Source organism: Clarias gariepinus, unplaced genomic scaffold (assembly GCF_024256425.1).
Source record: "Clarias gariepinus isolate MV-2021 ecotype Netherlands unplaced genomic scaffold, CGAR_prim_01v2 scaffold_31, whole genome shotgun sequence".
Taxonomy (NCBI): domain Eukaryota; kingdom Metazoa; phylum Chordata; class Actinopteri; order Siluriformes; family Clariidae; genus Clarias; species Clarias gariepinus.
The window spans coordinates 322,886-339,628 of NW_026520998.1; the positions used below are offsets into that span (position 1 = coordinate 322,886).

Consider the following 16,743-nt stretch of genomic DNA (forward strand, 5'->3'; position numbering starts at 1 on the left):
TGAGCAAGCGAAGATAACATGAGCAACTAAAATGGAACTTCAGTGTTAATCGCGTGTGGACCAAAAAAATCCAGTTGTTGATTATCTTTATGCCAATAGTCCATCTGAAAGTAATATGTACATCATTTTCCCTTTAGCTCATTAGTGACACTGCAGTTTTCAGGCTTGGTGTATTATTTATTTAATATTTATTTTTTATTTTTTTATCCTAACACCCACCGTTATTTCCTTTCATATTGTCACAACAAGCTGTTTCTCTATTCAGAAAAACACACCATGTGTGATGGTAACGCGTCATCACTGGTGGATCTCGTTTGGGAAAAGGACAGTCTAGTGACATTTAATTTTTTTAAGGATTTCTTTGAGATGATTTGTGACGTTACACACAGGATACTTTCAGCTTTACACAAAGTGATGAGAAAGGTTAACGTTTGTTTTTTCTGATTTCTGTCAAGGAATGCTGTTAAATTTATTTGTTTGTAATCTGAACACTGGAGTTGGAAATAAATATTTAATACAAAACTGTCTGTACAGAATAATCCTCAAGATAAGGAAAAACAAAAACGGTTTATTAACACAAAAGGTTTGTAATAGTACAATTTACACACAAGGCTTTATCTACATTAGATGTTTGCAGGTTCATGTTAATACCTGAAGAAAATTGTTCATATACAGTATTAAATTACATTAAGTATAAATAATGTAATACATAATCATTCCTTTGTAACAATGAAGCTCCATCATGCCTGTGTGTTGCACAGTGATGCGTCAGACTATAAGCTCTGTAACACCTCTTTCTCTGCACTAATTAACATCCACAAAAAATTTTTTTTTTCTAATCAGATGGCTGTTAATCAGACAGACTGCTGCACTAATGTTTATTCTTTGAGGCCGCGCTGCATCAGATGGATCTGAAGTCATTGTGTCATTTCCGTCTCTGCAGAAATCAAATGCACCTGTGAATCCAGAGCTTGCTCTCTCAGGTCGATATCACTCCACACCACTACCGATTCCCTTTTTACTGTAAAACCAGACGGTCCATTTATTCGTGCCGTCTCACATCCGCGTCTTCACCATCCTTTTACATACGCAACCTAAAGCCAGTCATCCATTCTACTCTTCACTGTACTGCGAGATCTCTTGTTCTCTTTACAAATCTGTTTGTTTATCATGGAGACGCTGATAAACAAAGGGAATAATCTGTGAGTAAACAGTTAGAGCGCTGAGCGGTTACAGGCTGACGGCCCGGACATGACGAGTCGACGTCCAGGCCGGGGTTTGACGCCTCACAGTCTATTATCTGTGAACAAACGACACCAGCTAGCGCCCTACATACATTCACTCTCTGTGAAAGAAAATTACTGGAAACTAAACTGGAAGACAGTGTTGTGGAATACTGCTGCAGTGAGCTGTGTTATAACATTTAATGTAGTTCTGTTATAACATGATTGTTTACTAAAAAGACTATTTCAATTATTATCCACTGTGCATCTATTTTTAAACCAATTTAAAATTTCACTTACAGCCCTGTAATGATGATTTGTTTCTGTTGTTTAGAGGATGTAAACGGAACTACCTCCTGCTGAACATCTCCATCCAAAATCTCATAACAGCCTTATAACATGTTATAATGGAGCGTTCCACCAGAGCAGGGGCCTTTAGCCTTGACTTCCAGCTCAGTCTAAAGATCATTAAACTGTGTGGGAAGCTGGAGCTCCTGGACCTGAGCTGAAGAACGCTGAGCTTGAGTTTGTAACGTAATTTTTGTTCAATCAGCCAGAAGAGCTCTGAAGAATACGGCCTGGGACAGGGTCAGTCTTCCATTCATCCTAAAAGAGTTCAGTACAGCTTAAGTGTTCTGGGAAAAAAACCCTGGAGCACAGTCATGCTGGAATCTGTTTAGTTTTCTTTCCAGTGAACGAACATCTTAATATTTTTGTGCTTGACAACAGTTTGGGAAGGGCTGCGTATGGGTGTGATGGTTAGGTGTCCACATACTTCTGGTAATATATGCTATATTACCAGAAGTATGTGGACACCTGACCATCACACCCATACGTGTGTACAGTTGATGTCATGTAGTAATGATGATGATGTCTATCCAGTATATCTAATCTAAAGTACTGTGGTCGACATTGCTCCGTCACATGATCTCAACAGGTTCCTCTCTCAGATTTTAATCCTCTGAAAAGACCTGTTCTTAAATCTGGAGGCTGCTAAAGTAAAACCATCACGGGCCTCTGAGTGGCGCAGTGGTAAAGTTCTCGCCCTATCATCTGGAGATCTCTGGTTTGATCCCCGGGTGATGCTGTAACCTCTCACAGCCGGAGGTCTAGAGAGAGCTGATTGGCCGAGCTCTCTCAGGGGGGAGGGATGAGAGGTACTTTGTGCTCACATTAATCACGGCTCTACAGCCAATCAGGGGCGTCTGTGAGCTCACGCACGCGGAAGGAGCGGCTAGCGCTTTCCTCCGTGTGTTACTCCGCCCCTAACGGTGTGCGAGCGAGCAGTTCGAAAAGATGCGGTTGGCTGACATCACACGGTTCGGAGAAAACACCTGATAGTCTTCGGCCCTCCTGGCTGAGTGGTAGTAGTAGCCTTAATGTAGGAGCTCCCTAGTGACGGGGAGGAATTGGACACGACTAAATTAGGGAGAAAATCTGGGGAAAAAATCTAAATAAATAAATAATAACAATAATAATAATAAAAAAAGTAAAACCATCACGTTTCCTCTAGTTCAATTAATCTGCTGTGTTGACTAATCTATTAATCTTATATTTACACTTTTTGGTTTATCTGTCGTCATAATTAATCATGATTATTAAGATCAATACTGAAATAGAAGTGTTTGACGTCCTGAAACACAGGCCTGCAGAGTGGGGCAGTGGAGCTCAGGGGATAAAGCTAGGGGCTACTAATAAGAAGGCTGTAGGGTCAAGCCCAGAACAACCACAGTCTGAGTTTTAGAAGTGATGTATCATGGCTAGGATCTCTAGGGTGCTAACTTGACTGTATTTACATTTATAACAAAGACACTGTTGATCTGACAGCGCGGGACATCACCAACACCAACAACCCTCAACATTCATCACCCGCCCTTTATTTATCCAGAGAGGGGCGTCTGACTCTACTGACCGCCTCTACAGTCTGCCTCTACTGACCGCCTCTACAGTCTGACTCTACTGACCGCCTCTACAGTCTGACTCTACTGACCGCCTCTACAGTCTGACTCTACTGACCGCCTCTACAGTCTGACTCTACTGACTGCCTCTACAGTCTGCCTTTACAGTCTGCCCCTACTGTCCTTTCCCCAACTTCACCTCTGATGAAAATAAAACAGAACACAGTATTTAAGTTTATTGTCCATGATGGTTCTTCATTGTTGTAATTCACTGATTATCATCAACATCAGCATCTGAAATCATGCATGTCTCTTTGGAAGTATAAATAATGGCACCTCATGCACGTTCAGGTTAATCGCCCAGTGCTGCAGGGACACGACACGCCTCTTCTGTGCTTTAACACATGAGAACATGATGACAAAACCAAACCAAGCAGGTCAGTAAAACTAATGTGGTTGCTCTATAAAAAAAAAAAAACTGCACTTATTTATCCAAGTGGTTGTTGTGAAGATGATAAAAGAGCTACAGTGAAGCATTAACGCTGTCGATATCTGACCTCTGAACATTAACCACGACCCGCCCGGACCACAAGGCAGTGAAGGCAAAGAATGAACAGTTTTTTTACATAACAAAGAGAACTCCGAGCTCAGCGCCTGTGTGTGTGTGTGTGTAAGCCTGAACATCGGTGCATACTGGCCTCTGTGTTAAAGGACGAGCGATCTGCCAGGAACAAACACCGTGCTCAGTGTGTTTATTTCCGTTTGCTCTTGGTGTCGGTGGTCTGAAACACACTCGAGGCTGACATGAGGTTCTCGATGTACTGGCCCAGAACCTGGTTCTCCGACTTGAGCTTCAGGTTCTCCTCCTTCACGGCATCCACCCGAGCGGAGAGGTCTTGAAAGAGAGAGAAAGAGAGAGAGGCGGGGGGTGTAGATCCATTAAGATTCGAGTAAATCACTAATGTACTTCAGTATTGTGTGTGTGGTGTGTGTGTGAGTGTGAAAGTGAATCTCCAGTCAGTATTACAGTAAAGGAAAAGGATATGATATCCGAGCTGTGTAACAGGGTGTGTCCCGAACACTACAGTTTGAGTCAAGTTTATTAACTCACAGATCACAATTATCACGTCAGCATAAAGAACGCCACTCTCACGTCGTTATAACAGCACGTGAGTGACGGTCCTGGCCGAGGTGGAGCTCACTGCAGTCGCTCACATGAACATTAAGAGAGTGGAACATCTTATCACAGAAAATCAGAAGAAATACGTGTGTGAACTGTACACACACTCATTCACCAACGCCATGTCCCCTGTTTAGTCCTGACCTCACTCCAGGACATTTCCACATGATGGGCCGTTAAAGGAGTTCCTGGGAAGCCGGCATTTCTACCTTGATGGTGTCCAAGCTCTAGTGAAACACTGGGATAAATCCACTAGTGTATCAGGGAATTATATAGAGACATAAAGGGAGTTTTGACTCCTGTACAAAAATCCCGCTTTGACTCGAACACTACTTTGTATTAAGAATGTACACTTTGAAGACCGAGCTTGTTTTCGTGAGACGGGATCACACTGACTGATGTATAATTCGGTGTATAATCTGAGAGGGAGAAGGTCTGTGTCTAGGCTGTAGAATCGGCCCGAGACGTTATTCGGGTCGACACGTACAGCATGACAAGTTCTGAAACCACACAACCCGGGGCTGGAGAAACAAGCCAGTAATAAATCATCTGAGAGTAATGCTGAGTGTTGGGATTAAACACGGGGAGAAATGCTGCGTCTTTAACTTTTACCTTCCAGAGTGTGCTGGAGCTCCAACACTTGGTTAATGAGGCGCGTCTTCTCCTCCACTTCAACCTGATTCTCCACGTCTCCTTATGGGACAACAAACACACGATTAACACGTGACCACACTGAAAGCTGACTCAGAAATGCAGCAGTTAGTGTGTTTACCATCCATGTTACAGTTCATGGTGGAGAGCTGCTCGTCCGGGTTCGGGCGCAGGGCTGCAGAGTCGCCGTCGGCTGAAAGGAACATGACACAGAGTTAAAGAAGAAAAAGTGTGAACTCGCCTTGAGAAGTGTAACTGTCGGCACGTGGAAGCTCCCTATAAGGAGATGTGTATTGAACCCCTATGGAAGGAGTCCCCAGTGTGGGTTTTTTACTGTCTTAATCATTTATTTGTGTTTGTGAATGCATTAAATAAAACACATAAAATGATTTTCAGGACTGTAGAGATGTGAAATAACTAGGGTGTGTACAGATAAAGCACAAAACAGTGAGTTTGGGTCGTTAGAAATCATGTGACTATTCAATCACATGTGACATCACTATTGCCCAATTTACCCTGAAATCTGTCTGAAGAACAACACACATGCAGGCTGTGATCATTAGTCATGTAGAGGAGCGGGTTTACACCAGAAGATAAAGACTGTTATTGAGGCAGTACAGACGAGAGAGTAACTCGTCCTCAAGCCAAAGGTCTGTTTATGTTCTCCTGTCTTTTATAGAACTATTAATTCAATTCAATTCAATTTTATTTGTATAGCGCTTTTAACGATTTACATCATCACAAAGCAGCTTTACACAATCAAAAGAACTAAGTTTGTATTAACCCTGACTTAATTGCTTATAGCTCGCATTTTAAATCTAAAATACACACACACGAAAGGGAAGCATTATCTGACTCTGGTCTTCCTGACTGCAGACAGAGATTCTTGCTAATTGTTTTTAACCCCTTATGACTGCGTTCCTCATGGAGTCTCTGATCAATCTGGGAGTGTGTCTGTGTGTGTGTGTGTGTGTGTGGTTTGTGTGCTTGTAATAGTGCTTCATATGTACAAAATCACTTCCTGTCCTCCATCAGCAGTTTACACAATGCAGCAGACGTGACATCACGTACAAAGTGAATATTTATCTCTCAGTCTGCTGTCTCATATAATCCATACTCTCATTAAACAGAGTCCGTCTCTTCACTCCAGAATCTGCTAGAAGTAAGGGTGCCAAAACATTGGAGCAGTATGAGGAGAGGCAGCGAGGTGACCGCACTCTCCACTAGCAGGTAACAGCAGCACGCGGGCGTCAGGAGTCGCAGATGAGCCTCATGTACGCGTGGCGGGGCCACGGGTGAGATCTCGTGAGTTTATAAATGCGCATGCCTGTGAGCGGATGTGTAGCGAGCGCTCTGACCTGCGCGTCCTGTCGTATCTTATTCCTTCGTTACGGTTTATTCTATAATAGAAGTTTACTCGAAACATCTTTACATCTTCAGATATACAGATACTTCTGACGTCGGAATGAATATGTAAAGTAGTGAGTGACATACCATGGTGATGTCATCTTGGTGAAGTGTAGCGACCATCCTGTACGTACACTAGATACTTTCCCCTGAAAAGTGTAGCTCCCTTCCTGTACACTAGATACTTTCCCCTGAAAAGTGTAGGGACCTTCCTGTACACTAGATACTTTCCCCTGAAAAGTGTAGAGACCTTCCTGTACACTAGATACTTTCCCCTGAAAAGTGTAGCGCCCTTCCTGTACACTAGATACTTTCCCCTGAAAAGTGTAGCGCCCTTCCTGTACACTAGATACTTTCCCCTGAAAAGTGTAGCGCCCTTCCTGTACACTAGATACTTTCCCCTGAAAAGTGTAGAGACCTTCCTGTACACTAGATACTTTCCCCTGAAAAGTGTAGCGCCCTTCCTGTACACTAGATACTTTCCCCTGAAAAGTGTAGCGCCCTTCCTGTACACTAGATACTTTCCCCTGAAAAGTGTAGCGCCCTTCCTGTACACTAGATACTTTCCCCTGAAAAGTGTAGAGACCTTCCTGTACACTAGATACTTTCCCCTGAAAAGTGTAGCGCCCTTCCTGTACACTAGATACTTTCCCCTGAAAAGTGTAGCGCCCTTCCTGTACACTAGATACTTTCCCCTGAAAAGTGTAGCGCCCTTCCTGTACACTAGATACTTTCCCCTGAAAAGTGTAGAGACCTTCCTGTACACTAGATACTTTCCCCTGAAAAGTGTAGAGACCTTCCTGTACACTAGATACTTTCCCCTGAAAAGTGTAGCGCCCTTCCTGTACACTAGATACTTTCCCCTGAAAAGTGTAGCGCCCTTCCTGTACACTAGATACTTTCCCCTGAAAAGTGTAGCGCCCTTCCTGTACACTAGATACTTTCCCCTGAAAATTGTAGGGACCTTCCTGTACACTAGATACTTTCCCCTGAAAAGTGTAGCGCCCTTCCTGTACACTAGATACTTTCCCCTGAAAAGTGTAGCGCCCTTCCTGTACACTAGATACTTTCCCCTGAAAAGTGTAGCGCCCTTCCTGTACACTAGATACTTTCCCCTGAAAAGTGTAGAGACCTTCCTGTACACTAGATACTTTCCCCTGAAAAGTGTAGCGCCCTTCCTGTACACTAGATACTTTCCCCTGAAAAGTGTAGCGCCCTTCCTGTAAACTAGATACTTTCCCCTGAAAAGTGTAGAGACCTTCCTGTACACTAGATACTTTCCCCTGAAAAGTGTAGCGCCCTTCCTGTACACTAGATACTTTCCCCTGAAAAGTGTAGAGACCTTCCTGTACACTAGATACTTTCCCCTGAAAAGTGTAGAGACCTTCCTGTACACTAGATACTTTCCCCTGAAAAGTGTAGCGCCCTTCCTTTACACTAGATACTTTCCCCTGAAAAGTGTAGCGCCCTTCCTGTACACTAGATACTTTCCCCTGAAAAGTGTAGCGCCCTTCCTTTACACTAGATACTTTCCCCTGAAAAGTGTAGCGACCTTCCTGTACACTAGATACTTTCCCCTGAAAAGTGTAGAGACCTTCCTGTACACTAGATACTTTCCCCTGAAAAGTGTAGAGACCTTCCTGTACACTAGATACTTTCCCCTGAAAAGTGTAGCGCCCTTCCTGTACACTAGATACTTTCCCCTGAAAAGTGTAGCGCCCTTCCTGTACACTAGATACTTTCCCCTGAAAATTGTAGGGACCTTCCTGTACACTAGATACTTTCCCCTGAAAAGTGTAGCGCCCTTCCTGTACACTAGATACTTTCCCCTGAAAAGTGTAGCGCCCTTCCTGTACACTAGATACTTTCCCCTGAAAAGTGTAGCGCCCTTCCTGTACACTAGATACTTTCCCCTGAAAAGTGTAGAGACCTTCCTGTACACTAGATACTTTCCCCTGAAAAGTGTAGCGCCCTTCCTGTACACTAGATACTTTCCCCTGAAAAGTGTAGCGCCCTTCCTGTAAACTAGATACTTTCCCCTGAAAAGTGTAGAGACCTTCCTGTACACTAGATACTTTCCCCTGAAAAGTGTAGCGCCCTTCCTGTACACTAGATACTTTCCCCTGAAAAGTGTAGCGCCCTTCCTGTAAACTAGATACTTTCCCCTGAAAAGTGTAGAGACCTTCCTGTACACTAGATACTTTCCCCTGAAAATTGTAGGGACCTTCCTGTACACTAGATACTTTCCCCTGAAAAGTGTAGCGCCCTTCCTGTACACTAGATACTTTCCCCTGAAAAGTGTAGAGACCTTCCTGTACACTAGATACTTTCCCCTGAAAAGTGTAGCGCCCTTCCTGTACACTAGATACTTTCCCCTGAAAAGTGTAGCGCCCTTCCTGTACACTAGATACTTTCCCCTGAAAAGTGTAGAGACCTTCCTGTACACTAGATACTTTCCCCTGAAAAGTGTAGAGACCTTCCTGTACACTAGATACTTTCCCCTGAAAAGTGTAGCGCCCTTTCTGTACACTAGATACTTTCCCCTGAAAAGTGTAGCGCCCTTCCTTTACACTAGATACTTTCCCCTGAAAAGTGTAGAGACCTTCCTGTACACTAGATACTTTCCCCTGAAAAGTGTAGCGCCCTTCCTGTACACTAGATACTTTCCCCTGAAAAGTGTAGAGACCTTCCTGTACACTAGATACTTTCCCCTGAAAAGTGTAGAGACCTTCCTGTACACTAGATACTTTCCCCTGAAAAGTGTAGAGACCTTCCTGTACACTAGATACTTTCCCCTGAAAAGTGTAGCGCCCTTCCTGTACACTAGATACTTTCCCCTTAAAAGTGTAGCGCCCTTCCTTTACACTAGATACTTTCCCCTGAAAAGTGTAGAGACCTTCCTGTACACTAGATACTTTCCCCTGAAAAGTGTAGCGCCCTTCCTGTACACTAGATACTTTCCCCTGAAAAGTGTAGCGCCCTTCCTGTACACTAGATACTTTCCCCTGAAAAGTGTAGCGCCCTTCCTGTACACTAGATACTTTCCCCTGAAAAGTGTAGGGACCTTCCTGTACACTAGATACTTTCCCCTGAAAAGTGTAGCGCCCTTCCTGTACACTAGATACTTTCCCCTGAAAAGTGTAGCGCCCTTCCTGTACACTAGATACTTTCCCCTGAAAAGTGTAGCGCCCTTCCTGTACACTAGATACTTTCCCCTGAAAAGTGTAGCGCCCTTCCTGTACACTAGATACTTTCCCCTGAAAAGTGTAGCGCCCTTCCTGTACACTAGATACTTTCCCCTGAAAAGTGTAGCGCCCTTCCTGTAAACTAGATACTTTCCCATGAAAAGTGTAGAGACCTTCCTGTACACTAGATACTTTCCCCTGAAAAGTGTAGAGACCTTCCTGTACACTAGATACTTTCCCCTGAAAAGTGTAGCGCCCTTCCTGTACACTAGATACTTTCCCCTGAAAAGTGTAGCGCCCTTCCTGTACACTAGATACTTTCCCCTGAAAAGTGTAGAGACCTTCCTGTACACTAGATACTTTCCCCTGAAAAGTGTAGAGACCTTCCTGTACACTAGATACTTTCCCCTGAAAAGTGTAGAGACCTTCCTGTACACTAGATACTTTCCCCTGAAAAGTGTAGAGACCTTCCTGTACACAAGATACTTTCCCCTGAAAAGTGTAGAGACCTTCCTGTACACTAGATACTTTCCCCTGAAAAGTGTAGAGACCTTCCTGTACACTAGATACTTTCCCCTGAAAAGTGTAGCGCCCTTCCTGTACACTAGATACTTTCCCCTGAAAAGTGTAGCGCCCTTCCTGTACACTAGATACTTTCCCCTGAAAAGTGTAGCGCCCTTCCTGTACACTAGATACTTTCCCCTGAAAAGTGTAGAGACCTTCCTGTACACTAGATACTTTCCCCTGAAAAGTGTAGCGCCCTTCCTGTACACTAGATACTTTCCCCTGAAAAGTGTAGCGCCCTTCCTTTACACTAGATACTTTCCCCTGAAAAGTGTAGCGCCCTTCCTGTACACTAGATACTTTCCCCTGAAAAGTGTAGCGCCCTTCCTTTACACTAGATACTTTCCCCTGAAAAGTGTAGCGACCTTCCTGTACACTAGATACTTTCCCCTGAAAAGTGTAGAGACCTTCCTGTACACTAGATACTTTCCCCTGAAAAGTGTAGAGACCTTCCTGTACACTAGATACTTTCCCCTGAAAAGTGTAGAGACCTTCCTGTACACTAGATACTTTCCCCTGAAAAGTGTAGAGACCTTCCTGTACACTAGATACTTTCCCCTGAAAAGTGTAGAGACCTTCCTGTACACTAGATACTTTCCCCTGAAAAGTGTAGCGCCCTTCCTGTACACTAGATACTTTCCCCTGAAAAGTGTAGCGCCCTTCCTGTACACTAGATACTTTCCCCTGAAAAGTGTAGCGCCCTTCCTTTACACTAGATACTTTCCCCTGAAAAGTGTAGAGACCTTCCTGTACACTAGATACTTTCCCCTGAAAAGTGTAGCGCCCTTCCTGTACACTAGATACTTTCCCCTGAAAAGTGTAGAGACCTTCCTGTACACTAGATACTTTCCCCTGAAAAGTGTTTTATGCCTGAGCTCCATAATGCTAACAGGCTAACCTGAGGCTAACTCTCACAATGTGGTGTTGATGTTATTAGCGCCACACAAACACCACACACTCTTTATAAATCACTGAATAACACCACACACTCTTTATAAATCACTGAATAACACCACACACTCTTTATAAATCACTGAATAACACCACACACGCCCTCAGGATCTTATTTAACAATAGTCTGAACTCAGGAAACCGGACTCAAAGACGTCATTAAATCCGGCGCTAACTGGCTAACAGTGTTAAAGCCGAGTCTCTGCTAACTGAGCTAGCGTTAGTCACCGTAACCCGAGACACACGCGCGCGCATACACACGCACACACACCAGCTTACCGTCTGTCAGATCTCTGGATTAAATGTGATCTTGCAGTGATGAGGGAACCGAAAGAGCGCAGGGGAACACCGGCCTGAGGAACTCCACACACACCTCACACACCTCACACCTCTCACACACACTGGGGGTCGGAGCGAGCTTTACTGCAACACCAAGTCTCCCCACTAGAGGGAGCCAACACCGCACGAAGGGTCGAGCCTCATCGTTGAATCCTAATTTCATAAGCATGCCCTGTATAGGGGCCCTACTGCACGCAGTCACACTCATTATTTAGTGCACTACATGTTTAAACAGTGTGTTATTTGAGATCCAGCCTAAGGTGGGTTAGATGTACAGTACATTTCTAGGAGGTGAACAGTCCACTCTTTCCAATACTGTTTAATCAGACAATATTAGAAAAGATTAATTAGCCTGGACACGTGACCTGCTTTGGCGTAGGTCTGCTGCTAGATCATGAATGATATCAATGTTAGTGAAGAGGGATTTTAGTGCAGTAATGTAATATATTATAAGTCAGTTGGACGGCGCGGTGGCGTAGTGGTGAGGACTGTGGCCTCGCACCTCCATGTTCCAGGTTCGACTCCAGATATCTCCCACAGTACAAAGACATCGCCCATAGTGTGTGTGTGTGTGTGTGTGTGTGTGCGCCCTGTGATGGATTGACACCCCGTCCAGGGTGTACCCCGCCTCGTGGCCCTGAGTACCCTGGGATAGGCTCCGCCCCTGTGACCCTGTATACAGGAGAAAGAGGTATAGACGATGAGTGAGTGAGTGAGTGAGCGAGCCAACGAGTGAGTGAGTGAGTGAGTGAGCGAGCCAACGAGTGAGTGAGTGAGTGAGTGAGCAAGCGAGTGAGTGCTCAATCAGCATGTTACACCATTACATCTCAACATACTCACTACACTACATGGGACCGCCCCATCATACAAACACACCCACATTTAAACACTAGATCATACCTAGGGGCAATGAGAAGCCATGCACACACACACACACACAAGGGGAACTTGCAAAACTCCAAAGTAACCTGAGCTCAGGGTCACACATGGCTCCGTGGAGCAGCGAGACTAACACTTACACCGTAACACAATAATACAATCTTATAATATAATTGAGCTTAAAGGCGGAGGATTATATAAAATCTCACACTGACAGAATCCCAAAACTAGAACAACAGGAAGGTTTGCGGGGGGGTTTGCTGGTTTAGGGTGTAGTGGTTTCCTTTGGGTTCTCTGGTTTCCTTCCATCTGCCAAAATACAAGAGTAGCCCTATTGCCCTCTCTGAGACTGTGTGTGTGTGTGTGTGTGTGTGTGTGTGTGTGTATGTGTGTACGCGCGTGTGAGGCCTTGCCTGGCATCCCATTCAACATGCATTCATATGTCACACATAATATTCCGAAAGATAAGCAAAGGTTTTCGATCTATCGCCTCCCTGACCATCATGAATTCATTACTGGTCAGGGGTAGCTCAGTGGTTAAGGCAGTGGACTACGGTTGGGAAGATCCCAGGTTCAAACCCCACAACCACCAGGTTTACCCTGTTGGGCCCTTGAGCGCGGCCCTTAACCCTCAACTGCTCAGATGTGTAATGAGATAAAAAATGTAAGTCGCTCTGGATAAGAGACCGTCTGCCAAATGACGTAATGTAACTGAATAAATTAATAAGTGAATATTTACTCTATAGAACATCAAAGTAAACTCTTCTGTCCAAACAGGAGCTTCTCAAGAGGCTTTACATCATTTCATGAGCTGAGGATAAAACTGGACAATTTGTTTTAGTGTGTGTGTGTGGAGTATATTTATGCAATCAGTGGTGTAGTGATAGAGCTGTTGGCGAGATTCTCCACACGACACAAGTGGACTCCCGAGGCTCTGACACTCAGGGTCTGAAGGCTGCCGTGATGTGATGACAGGAGATGATTAGCCTGCACCACACTTACACTCATCAGACCCCATGTGCTGCTCCGCAAAAGAGCAGAGAGTGCTAGAGTGTGTATAAGTGTGTGTGTGTGTGAGAGCACTATTTAATGTGTCTTATTACTGCTAAATATTCACTCCTGTATTCACATCCAAAAGAACAAATATCACCTCACACAATGTTTTGTTTTTATTGTTATAGATCTGTACAGTATGTGAATTATTACATAGCACTCCTTGTTAAGGTCGAGAGATGGCGATACAGTGCATGCTATGAGCGCGTTCTTGCTATGAACTTCACCAGCAGTTTAAGGTTCATTAAAGATTTTGGAGCGATGCGTTAGACAACACTTTCTCCTAGCATCGTCAAAACCCCAGAGAGAGGAAGTGTGGAGTTCAGCGTCTCTGTAGATGTTTGGATCTGATGGTGAGGCTTGTTCATACTGGTCTAGTAACTCAACAGGGTCACACACACACACACACACACACGCTGTATATCATGGCTTCTCTTTTAATGTGTCACTGTCTGTACAAATACATTTCAATAATGTGACCAGATGGTTATCAAACAAGGATATAAGACAGGATTGTAACAGTTAAATCATGCACACACACACACACACACACACACTCAGTGGCTGAGCAGGAAAAACCAGTGCTGCGTGGGTGCACGTGCCGTCCTGATGGCGTGCGGTGCAGTGAGCGATCACGAGGATGTATACTCTACATGCAGGGTCAGCAAATTCCTCCTGTGTGTGTTTATGTGTGTGTGTGTGTGTGTGTGTGCGTGTGAGCAAGAAAGGAAGGAAAAGCCACACCAAATGTCTCTTTTATAGTTCAGAATTATTGTTGTAGAAGACATGTAGTTAACAGCTTGTGCAATAATATTTACCCCCCATGTCTTGTGGAAAGTTCAATTCACCATAACAAGATGTGTGTCAGCTGGAAAACCCCACATGTGCCTCTTCTACAACAAGCTCTTTGTGATGTGCGTGTGTGTGTGTGTGTGTGTGTGTGTGTGTGTGTGTGTTTGCATTTGTCCACAAAAGTATCATTTTTATCATAACAAAAAGCAGACGTCAAAATCTGACATGTCCGGGCCTCACCTGAGTCATCAGCCAGAGAGATGTTGGTGAAGGTCCCGTTCTCCTCGTCCGCTTCTCCCTCCATTTCTCCGAGTGTGTGTCTGTGTGTCGCCCAAATCCTGCAAAATCAATATATTGTCTATAGTTTGTTAAAGCACCTCCCTGATTTTTGTTTGCTTCCTTTATTATGTTCTGCACACACACACACACACACACACTCTATCGCAGCACACCTGAAGCCGTTGGGCCGCACCCTGTCAATTATTCAGTGTCTCCACGGCAACAGGCCGAACCTGCGAGGTGGCTCGGGTGACATGGCCGTGAGGCAAGCACGCTGAGGAAGCGCAGGGTTCAAAGGTCACTTTCTCTGCTTTTATGAGTTTAAGCAAGCCCTCTGCACCGGTCTCTCACAACCACAGAAACACATTAACTACAGGAGCGGACAACAACACCTTCAACATCACTGCTTTAATGACGCAGCTCTTTGATTATTCAGGAGGGATACGACCTACAGCCATCTTTATTTAAGTCCTTTAATATGATCAGGACATGTTAATATCAGAAACCCAAACTGCCCCCTGCTGTGCATACTTTCTAGTGCACTTCACAGTGAAGATTAATCATTTCAAACGTGTTTTATTTCTTAAGACCAATATGTTAAAATTTGCTCTTGGAGAATGTACAGCATTAGTGGTGTTCAGAAACAAAGCGTTTCTCAGCCAAAGCACTAATTAACATTTTAAAGGATCCAGTATTGAAAAGGCTTGTCAGGTATTATTTTAATTGCAATTCTTCTTATTATTATTATTATTATTTTATTATTCTTAATCTCCCCACAGCCAGTAGAGGGCTCCAGACATGCTGCTCCTCCAATAGAAGTACTTTATTAATGTCTGGACAATTTAGTTATGTTTAAATTCCACATGTTTCCCTGCTCTCTATTTAAAAGCTTAAAATGACGACTGTGTTGATATGCTTCATGTGTAAATGTGTTTGTGAGAGTATATTCTGTATATACATACAGTACTCTGCATTTCTTCATATAAAATATAATTAAATGATAAAGATTTAATTAAAGAAATGTGTGTAAAATTGTTTTACTGTGACAGGTTGCAGGCAGCGACCTCATTTCCCCTCTCGTCTGTTCCGACCCCTCAGCATCAGCATCAGCAATAAACTAATCACCTCCTGATCATCTCTCATCATCTGCACCTGTTTCTCACTGGGTCAGCACTACGGGGTTTCAGTCTTGGGCCCAGTGCTCTGGGGATTGGCATTAGATCTCTGTCCGGCGCAGCAGCACTAACTGAACATTAACGAATGACCTAGGCTTACGAATAGTGCGGATTTTACCAAAGAGTCTCATAAAGAGTTTATAAAAGCATGATTCACATTTTTTCTTCCTAACGAGGTAAGAAAGCCTGTTTCAACACTGAATTTAAAATCACTCTTAGTGAAAGATGGAGTGTGAAGAAGAGTGTAATATGAAAGATGAATCCATGATTGCAAACATTACAATAACACCATGAGTGTAAATGGAGAAAACAGCGCACTACTACACAACGCCGCCTGTCAAAGACCATTACGAGTGGCTAAAGTTGCGTCGTTATGAATTCATTAAACACGTCCATTCTGAATTACTCCTTAAACGCATCCATTTTGTGCCTTATCACACAAACACATCACGCTGTAATGAGCTCAGGCCTCAACAAGCCTGGCAGGACCGCGGTACCTTCTACTGAGAGTGTGAGTGTGTGGACTGCTGTGAACTGACAACAACAACAACATGTGGGGACACACACACACACGTGCACACACGTGCACACACGTGCACACTCAACAACACAGGTTTAGCTCTAGCGTTAATGGGCTTGCAAATGAATGTTAATGATGCTGATATACTGAACAAATGAGATTAATGACACACAGATTACACAAACAAACACGCAGAGAGAGAGAGAGAGAGAGAGAGAGACGCTGAAAGACTGACCAAAGACCACTAATAATAGATAGATTTACTTCATATTTATATTATCAATTATGTTGATAAGTTTAAATGAAAATTATTTTCAGAAATATGGTTAATAATCCTATATTTGTTTTATTACAGTATTAAAAATTATAATGCAAAGGAAATAATAGACAAATGTCACTCTATAAGACATTTCCTATTAAAAACACTGTGTATAATTTGCACTGTACAATTTCTATATTTTTAAATATTTGTTAAAGTTAACATTTACAAGTCACACAAATCCAAGATGCAAGACGTTAAATAAAAGTGACGTATTTACTTGTAACATACTGATGTTGAGAGTTTTAGTTATTTGTTAAACTGAGAATTAAACACCGCAGTGTACAGTATATTCTGTGCCTTTGAACTCAGTCCTGGATGGTTTTAC

The 16,743-nt window shown here is 43.5% G+C and overlaps 1 protein-coding gene across 4 annotated transcripts; it reads right to left on the reverse strand.

Moving 5' to 3' along the window:
* Nucleotides 1–548: 548 nt before the first annotated feature.
* On the reverse strand, nt 549–14,514 carry scoca (short coiled-coil protein a). Of its 4 annotated transcripts, none has more exons than XM_053490760.1 (4): nt 14,363–14,514; nt 5,074–5,145; nt 4,914–4,991; nt 549–4,016 (listed from the first exon to the last, which is right to left on the reverse strand). In XM_053490760.1, the coding sequence occupies exons 1-4, from the start codon at nt 14,424–14,426 to the stop codon at nt 3,874–3,876; spliced, it is 357 nt and encodes a 118-aa protein (XP_053346735.1). In that variant the 5' UTR covers nt 14,427–14,514; the 3' UTR covers nt 549–3,873. The 4 variants fall into 4 exon arrangements, with proteins under 4 accessions (XP_053346735.1, XP_053346734.1, XP_053346737.1 ...); XM_053490759.1 differs by having other exon boundaries at nt 4,914–4,994; nt 14,363–14,511; XM_053490762.1 differs by lacking the exon at nt 14,363–14,514 and adding an exon at nt 11,339–11,477.
* Nucleotides 14,515–16,743: the final 2,229 nt, after the last annotated feature.